Genomic DNA, 8442 nt, shown 5'->3' with positions numbered 1-8442 from the left:
AAAAAAAAAAAAAAAAAAGAAGGAAGGAAGGAAGGAAGGAAGGAAGGAAGGAAGGAAGGAAAGAAAGAGGAAGAAACAGACAAAACAATATAATGAGTTGGTTCTTTAAATAGAGTAGTAAGATTAACTTTAGTCAAACTAACCAAAACAGAGAAAAATGATCCAAATAAATAAAACCAGATGAAAAGAGAAGCATTACAGCAGAAACCAAGAAAATTCAAGAGAACAAACATTAAAATTTAAAAATTTAAAAGCCTATATTCAATTAAAGTAAAACATCTAAAAGAAATGGATAAACTTCAACATATGTATGACTACCAAAATTAAATCAAGATAAAGAAAATAAATCCTTTTTATGGAGCCAGTAATACTCTGATACCAAAACCAGACAAAGATCCAACAAAAAGAAATCAAGCACTCTGATGAATATGGATGCAAAAATTCTCAATAAAATATTTACAAATTTAATTGAAAAACACATCAAAAAGATTACTAATCATGATCAAGTTAGCATCATCCTGGAGAGGCAAGAATAGGTCAGCATGTACAAATCAGTAAATTCAATCCACCACATAAACTCCATTATATGACCATTTCATTGGATACAGAAAAAGATCTTTAACAAAATCCAAGAGCATTCATAATTAAAAAAAAAAAAAAAAAAAGTCCTGAAGGATCTAGAGATATGGGGGAGCACACGTGCATGTGTGTGTGTGTTATCTAAATGAAGGTAATTTTCAAAAAGCTCTCTACCCTTGTTCAATACAGTGCTTGAAGTTTTAGCTAGAGCAGTAAGACAAATGAAGGAGATAGTGGAGACACAAATAGAAAAAAAGAGAAGTAAAAATATCCGTTTTTGTAGATGATATGGTTCTCTATATAAAAGACCCAAAAAGCATACCATAAAATTCCTACAGCTAATAAATACATTCTGCATAGTAGTGGAATACAGATTGATACACAAAAATCATTAGCCTTCCTACATGTCAACAAGCATACCAATAAAAAAGTAGAAAACAAATCTACTCACAATAGCCTCAAAAGCATAACAAAATAAAACAAAAAAAAATCTTTGGAATAAATCTAAGGAAGTGAAAGACTTGTATAATAAAAATTTTGAGGCACCAAAGACACTGAAGAAGACATAACAAGGAACCCAAGGTCAAAATGTCCCAACTAACTTAGGTTCTGTCAAACTTCTTGTTTGTGCAGGGATGACCTCCCCCTGAAGTTGTAAAGGAAGATACCAGGATGTGGTTCTATTTCTTTAAAAACCCCTTACTCTAAATGCTTGTTTTTTACACCCGGGTCCCAAATAACTGAGTACAGTCCCAGCTGGCTGGAATAGACTTTCAATTGGCTATAAACTATCTGAGTGGTCTTCTCTGGTCTATAATATCACCAAGGGCTATGAACGAACCTTGACACTCCCAGAAGTACCTGCATTTATACATGGGAAATACCTGTGGTTTTCAAATAAAGCAAAACACCCAAAACAATGTCTCATTTGAAAATCATGAGTTGAAGTAAATGTTCTTTTTTTTCTATAGCAAAACTTTACATATGCTTGTTTTCTTCTGTTTCTGAAAAGCATTAGTACCCCAAACAGAAACATCTGTCTTAGTCACCGTTCTATTGCCTCAAGAAAATACCATGAAACTATAAAAGAAACTTTTAAAACTATAAAAGAAAGCTTTTAATTTGGGGGCTATTAGTTCCAGAGAGTCATAGTCTATAATGGCAAGAGCTAAAAGCAGCAGGCATGGCACTGGAGCAGAGGCTGAGAGCTTACATATGATCCACAACACGGGCAGACTGGAAATGGCTTGGAACCTCAAAGTCCACAGACAGTGGGACACCTCTTCATTCTTTCCAAACAGTTCTACCAACTGGGCACCAAGCATTCAAACACATGAACTATGAGGGCCATTCTCATTCAAACGACCACAATCTGCATCCTATATCCAGCTTCTATTCGATGTGGCTCCAACAAACTGAATAAAAGAACAATCCCAAACATGCCTAGTTCTCAGCTGGAGTTAAGTCTCATATTTACCTTTCAAGGCTATCCTCTTCCAAAGTGATCTCCATAAAGGTCTTCAGCTTTCTGTTTACAGCTGCTGCAACTTCCTTCACCTTTGCACTTATATGTTTACCTGTAAGAAGATTGCATTGAAAAAGCAAAAGATCTCAACATCAGTACATATACTCGGCTGTGCACATGGGATCAGTTTTACAAGTTAACCCTGGCTGACTGCAGAATAATTATGCCTTCCACAGAGATGCTATGAGAGTACATCTGCTATGAGTGATAATGCAATTACCAGAAAGGAATGAAAACCAGCACAAATCACATTCACCAACTGCTTATTGAACTGACAGGTGCTCAGCACCCAATATCCATGCTTACACCTCCTCACGAGGAATGTCCTTTGCTCCTCAGAACACAAGTGCTCTGTGCATCTCAATCAGGTGAAGTCCCTCAGACAAGCCTTTTTAGTGCCCAAACTGGCTAACAAACTTTTTAAAGAAACATAATAGACTGAACACCTTAACTCCAAAATCTATAAGCTGCAACATCTGAAAATTCAAGACTTTTTGTTCCACTTATATATTTTTTGTTCCGCTTATATGTTTCAGATTTTGAAGTATTTCAGATTTAAAATTTTCAATTCAAGGGTTTTTCAACAAGTATATTTTGCATAGGAAAAAAAAAAAGGCCACTATGAACTTCCAAATCTGAAAGAATTCTTGTCCCAGATATGTGGGTAAAAGGTATTCAGTCACCGTAATTCTTTCCAGATGTGGCAGATATTCCAGTTCATGTCCTGTAAAGTATTAGAGTTGAAAGACATTTTAACACCAGTAAAACTTTACCAAAAATACGGAAACCTGAATATAGTCAGCCAACGAGAATGCCACTGTACTTCACACTGAGGCTGATATATTACAGGTATTGCCAATTATTTTTCCAGTACTACTTCTAATGGTTAAGTATTCAAGAGGCATAACGCCAACATGTCCATTGTTTATAAAAAATACATTTTAGAACTATTTTTGAGACTGGATTTCAATAATATTGCCCCAAACTTCCTGCGTCAGCTTCCTAAGTAGCTAGGCCTACAGACCTGTGCTACCAAGTTCACCCAGATTTTTAGACATGAGTAACACTGGGCAAAATCAATAGCAATTCAATTTGGAGTTGGGCCAGCTATTAGCAAGAGTAAGGCAGAAAGAAACAGTGGTAAGGCAGAAAAACAACAAGTTCAAGGTCTGCCTGAGTTAAAGTGAGTTCAAGGCCAGCCTAGTTATTGAGACCCAGTCTCAAAATTAAAAGGGGAGTTGGTGTCATAGCTCAGTGACAGAGCACCTATCTAGCCTATGGAAGGCAAGAGGGAGAGGAAAGGTTAAAGAAGGAAAGGAGGTAGGGAAGAAAGGGAAAAAGGGAAAGGAAGAAGGGAGAGATCCAAGTCTGAAGTAGACCGATAGTTACCTGCATCCAGCAGTTCAAGTAAAAGGTAGACAGGAGCAGAACGGGTACGCTTATACAAAGAGAGGCCCAGTGGACCAGACTGTATTTACATAGCACTAGGGAACAAGGCTGAAAAGGCTGTGAGAAGCCTATCCTGGCAGAGGGGAGGTGAAGCAGAGGCCAAATTCCCAAACATCTCTAACATTAAGAGCAAATAAGAACATTATCAGTTATGTCCACCAGACAAAGGAAAAATAATGTAACCAACCTTTGTTAATAACCAAAATAATATGCAGAACAGCTGTGAGGCACACAATGCCTTCAATATCACCAGAAGTTACACATGTCTTTAGTTCATCCAAAAATGACCTATAAAAGCAGCAAACATGTGAAATTATTTCACATCCTAATATTTTATAGAAAAATAAACATGGACAAAGTTCACCCATAATCATAACCACCACTTTTCAGGTAACATGGGAAAATGCCAGAGGTCCTCCCCTGTGTGTATTATGTTAGTTCTTGAAGATGAAATGTTATAACCACATGGTATGCATAGAAGGAGAAGAGGAAAACTATGGCCTTTAAAAACATTGGTTATCTTCTATAATTCAAATGTACATTAAGAGATATTTAGTGTGCTACTGAAAGGCAATCCACAGCTCTCAAAATGACACAATTTCACACTATACATTCAAAGTTGGAAAAACAAATCCCTCCGTATTGTCAGTCCCCTGTGCCTAGAATCCCAGTCAAGGGATAAATGGGCTGTGGAGCCAAGTTACAGCTGAATGAATGTTGAACAAAAACTGCACTGATACTTTATCTGCGGTCTTCTGAAAATACAGTGTGCTGGTTAAGTTCTTGTTATGTTGAAACAAAGTAGAGTAACCCATGAAGAGGGAACTTCAATTGAGAACTGCCTCAATCACACTGGCCTCTGGGCAAGTCTATGGTACATTTTCTTGATTAAAGATTGATGCAGGAGGACCCAGCCTTTTGTGGGTGGAGCAACCTCTGGGTAGGCAGACCTGGTTATGTAAGAAAGCAAACTAAGCAAGCCATGGAGACAGCAAGCTGGCAGGCAAGCATTTCTCCATGGTCCCTGCTTTAATTCCTGCTTCCAAGTTCCTACTGCGGCTTCTTTAAATGATTGAATGTAACCAGATACATAAGCCAGATAAACCCTTTCCTTCTCACACTGTTTTTGTTTAGTGTTTTATCAGAATAACAGAGAAGCAAACTAGGGCAAAAAGTGATACCAAAGAGTGGAACACTGCTGTGATGGACATGACCACATTGCTTTGAGAGAGGGTTGTGGAAGGATTTTGGAGCTTTGAACTAGAGAGGCCACTGAGTGTTCAGCATACTGAGCTGTTCTGGAAAGAGAGAGATGTTGAAAAAAGATACAAATGGAGACCTGTTTGTGAAGTTTCAGAGGAAAGCATATCTATCTATCTATCTATCTATCTATCTATCTATCTATCTATCTATCTATCTATCTATCTATCTATCTATCTATCTCTGGTATTTTTTGAGACAGGGTTTCTCTGTATAGTCCTGGCTATCCTAGAACTCACTTTGTAGACCAGGCTGGCCTCGAACTCAGAAATGCGCCTGTCTCTGCCTCCCAAGTGCTAGGATTAAAGATGTGCACCACCACCTGACAAAAGCATGATTTCTAATAGGGTTGTTTATATGATTTAAATTAATAATCTATGGAAATGAAAGCTTTTGTGTTACTGAAACAAATGATGCTAGTTAGCTGGAGCTGAAGAATCAGCTGTGATTAATAAGAGACTAGCATCACTGAGGTGCTATCTGGAAAGTTCTTCCACAGGGTCAGCACATAGAAGTTGGGGGTCTTTTCCGGGGAGGGGGGAGTTGGATCAGGTATTACAAAGAGCCAGCTTGAGTCTACTAGACAAGCTGTGTGGGGTATTCAGAACCCAGTAGATCTTTTTTTTTTTTTTTAAAGATTTATTTATTTATTATATGTAAGTACACTGTAGCTGTCTTCAGACACTCAGAAAAGGGAGTCAGATCTCATTACAGATGGTTGTGAACCACCACATGGTTGCTGGGATTCGAACTCATGACCTTTGGAAGAGCAGTGGGTGCTCTTACCCACTGAGCCATCTCACCAGCCCGAGCCCAGTAGATCTTACATGAATTCCAAATAATTTAAAGCTACACTGACAGTCTTTGCTTAAGTGTTACTATTTTTATGCACTGCTTCTTCCCTTTTGTAATAACAAAAAAATAAGTTGTTTTTTTGTTTTTCAGGAGCTCACAGTTAAAGAAACGCTACTTTGAAAGTTCAGTTTGTTTGTTTCTTTCTTCTTTCTTTCTTTTTAAAGTATTGACATTTTTAAATACCATGGGACTTTTACACTGATACTTTTAAAGTTATACAATGTTTTATATTATGATATTAACATGAAAGGAAAGGCCATGGTTTAATAGTGATATGTAAGTCAAAATGACAATGGGTGAACTTTGCTACTTTAGCTTTTGTCAACATAGCACAAACTAGAGTCACCTGGAAAGACAGAACCTGAATTGAGAAAATACTTCCACCAGACTGACCTGTGGGCATGTCTATGATATATATTCTTGATTAAAATTGATGTTGGAGGGCCAAGCCCACTGTGGGAGGTGCCACCCTAGGACAGGTGATCCTGAGTTGTATGGGCAAGCAAGCTGAACAAGTCCGAGAACAAGTCAGTGAGCAGAGCACCTAAATGGTCTGTTTTCAGTTCCTGTTTTGTCTTTTCTCCGTGATAGCTCCATCATAGACTATATAACCTGAAAGCTAAATAAATCCTTTCCCCTTCAAGCTGATTTTGGTTAGTATTTTATTAAAGCAACAAAGAAGCAAAAAACACAGAAGTTTTTTGTTTTGTTTGTTTGTTTGTTTTTCAAGACAGGTTTTTCTCTGTGTAGCTCTGGCTGTCCTGGAACCTGCTCTGTAGACCAGGCTGGCCTCAAACTCACAGAGAGCCAACTGCCTTTGCTGCAAGTGTGGGGATTAAAGACCTGTGCTGCCACCACCTAGAAAGAAGCATTTTGGAACACACATTTTTCCCCCTTCTACCAGAATTTAGTTGTGATTAGCATAGCTCAAACTATTTTTCTTAAGGGGGTAAAAATACCTTTAAAAACTGAGAGTAAAAGGTAATAGAGCACAAGGCACTGGGAACAATTATATAAAGGGCTGTGCCAAGATCAGAGAGAGAAGACAATTACCTGACTGCATCCGAAGACTTCATTATTACTCCCACTAAACACCTTGAAAATGGAGGAAGGTCATGAAGATATTGTGGTGAGGTCAGCTCTTCTATATCAGAAACCTAGAAATGTTTCAGATCAGTATATTATAAGTGGCCTGGACTGACAACTTGGTTCACATTGATCTGAGTTTCTTCTACCTGACAAAAGCATTCCAGAAACTCAAAGAACAAGCTTTATTCACTACAGTATTTTACCCAAGGACATTTTACTCAGTGAAACAGAAATAAAGGATATATCACTTAGCAAGCCCTTTATCAAATGGTCTTTACTTAACTTGGTATCATCTTCTATAAACAATATACTTTATGCTAAGCCACTTTAACCAGTTCTCCTTCTCAGCTCAAATTAGAATCTCTCTGTTTTTCAGAATGCTGGTGTTTTGGTCTAAAGTTTCCCTGTTGTACAATGGACAGGGTAGGGATATATTGCCCTGGCTGTGAGTTACAAGATGTAGAGCAGCAGGCCTGGCCTCTGCCCACTTACTTGACAGAACATACCTGTAACTAATGTGATGGATCCTCATAGGACACACCTTGGACAACCATATGAGGGTTGACAGGTCATTCACCGTTTATGAGTAAATTCCTCATGTAAACAGTTTCTGAAGTAATTTGTAATTCCCATTCCCAGAGGAGGCTTATGTCTGTTTTTTTCTATAATCACCAAAGTATGAACATGCCCATCTCTCCCTCCCTGTCTTTTGCCTAAGTCTTGCTGTCTTGGGGACACTACATTAAATTATAAGGTTTAGCACCCACCAACCTAAGTGTTGAGCATACATTTATGACACACTGAGAGAAAGTACTACTGATTGAAATAAAAATAATGTAAAATACAATAATACTTTTTAGCCTATGTCCAAACAAAACATCTGACCACAGCAAAGATGGAAAGGAAGTTCTAGTAGGGAGACAATAACTAGGAGAGTCCTACGAAGTATAAGGTAAGTGAATTCATGAAGGCACTGTGATGAACTGACAAACATGAAAACCCCTAGACCAGTGGTCCTCAACCTTCCTAGGGCTGCCTAGTTCCACATGTTGTGGTGATCCCCCAACCAAAGAAATTATTTTCATTGCTACTTCCTAACTGTAATTTTGCTACTGTTATGAATCATAATGTAAATACCTATTTCAATGGTCTTGGTGATCCCTGTGAAAGGGTTACTCAACACTCCCAAAGGGATTGTGGCCCACAGGTTGAGAAACACTGCTCCAATCCATAGAAAAGATAAACTGTATCAGTAGAAAAAGCTAGGCATGGTGGCTTATGCCTGTGACCCAGCACTGTGGAGGGTGAGGCAGGGGTTGATCATGAGTTCTAAGTCAAGGTGACCTAAAGTGTGAGTCCCTGTCTTACCTGTCTTAAATGCTGATGTGATTAGCTTTAAGAAGAAATAGATCAGTAGCTTTCTTAACATCAGATAAACTATAAGCATCCCAAATGAAGACACTTGTCAGGAATGGGGTTTTATAAATTACTTATATGATACTTACAACACCTTAACTATGAAGACAGGTCAGAAGTGAAATCTAAAAACAGAATTCCTATACAAACATGAAGCCTGAGAAAGCTAGGTTGCCTACAAAATTAATAAAGCAGACTCTGTGAAACACTATGGAAAACATATATTCTAAGAGGACAGTCAAAAATAGGACATAAAAGGAAACTGTATT

General features: G+C 38.0%; 1 protein-coding gene across 1 annotated transcript in view; it reads right to left on the bottom strand.

Annotated features, from left to right (window-relative positions):
- Ncapg2 (non-SMC condensin II complex subunit G2) overlaps nucleotides 1-8442 on the bottom strand; it is a 54536-nt gene that overhangs the window by 7034 nt on the left and 39060 nt on the right. Inside the window, exons 24-26 of the mRNA XM_021202372.2 lie at nucleotides 6722-6825; nucleotides 3741-3841; nucleotides 2057-2156 (exon numbers count right to left, since the gene is read on the bottom strand). Of these exons, the coding sequence (XP_021058031.1) occupies nucleotides 2057-2156; nucleotides 3741-3841; nucleotides 6722-6825 (305 nt within the window). The remainder of the gene's footprint in view (nucleotides 1-2056; nucleotides 2157-3740; nucleotides 3842-6721; nucleotides 6826-8442) is intronic.

Source organism: Mus pahari, chromosome 7 (assembly GCF_900095145.1).
Source record: "Mus pahari chromosome 7, PAHARI_EIJ_v1.1, whole genome shotgun sequence".
NCBI classification, from domain to species: domain Eukaryota; kingdom Metazoa; phylum Chordata; class Mammalia; order Rodentia; family Muridae; genus Mus; species Mus pahari.
Note: the sequence above shows the minus strand (reverse complement) of the source record. Positions and strands in the feature narration are given on the sequence as shown.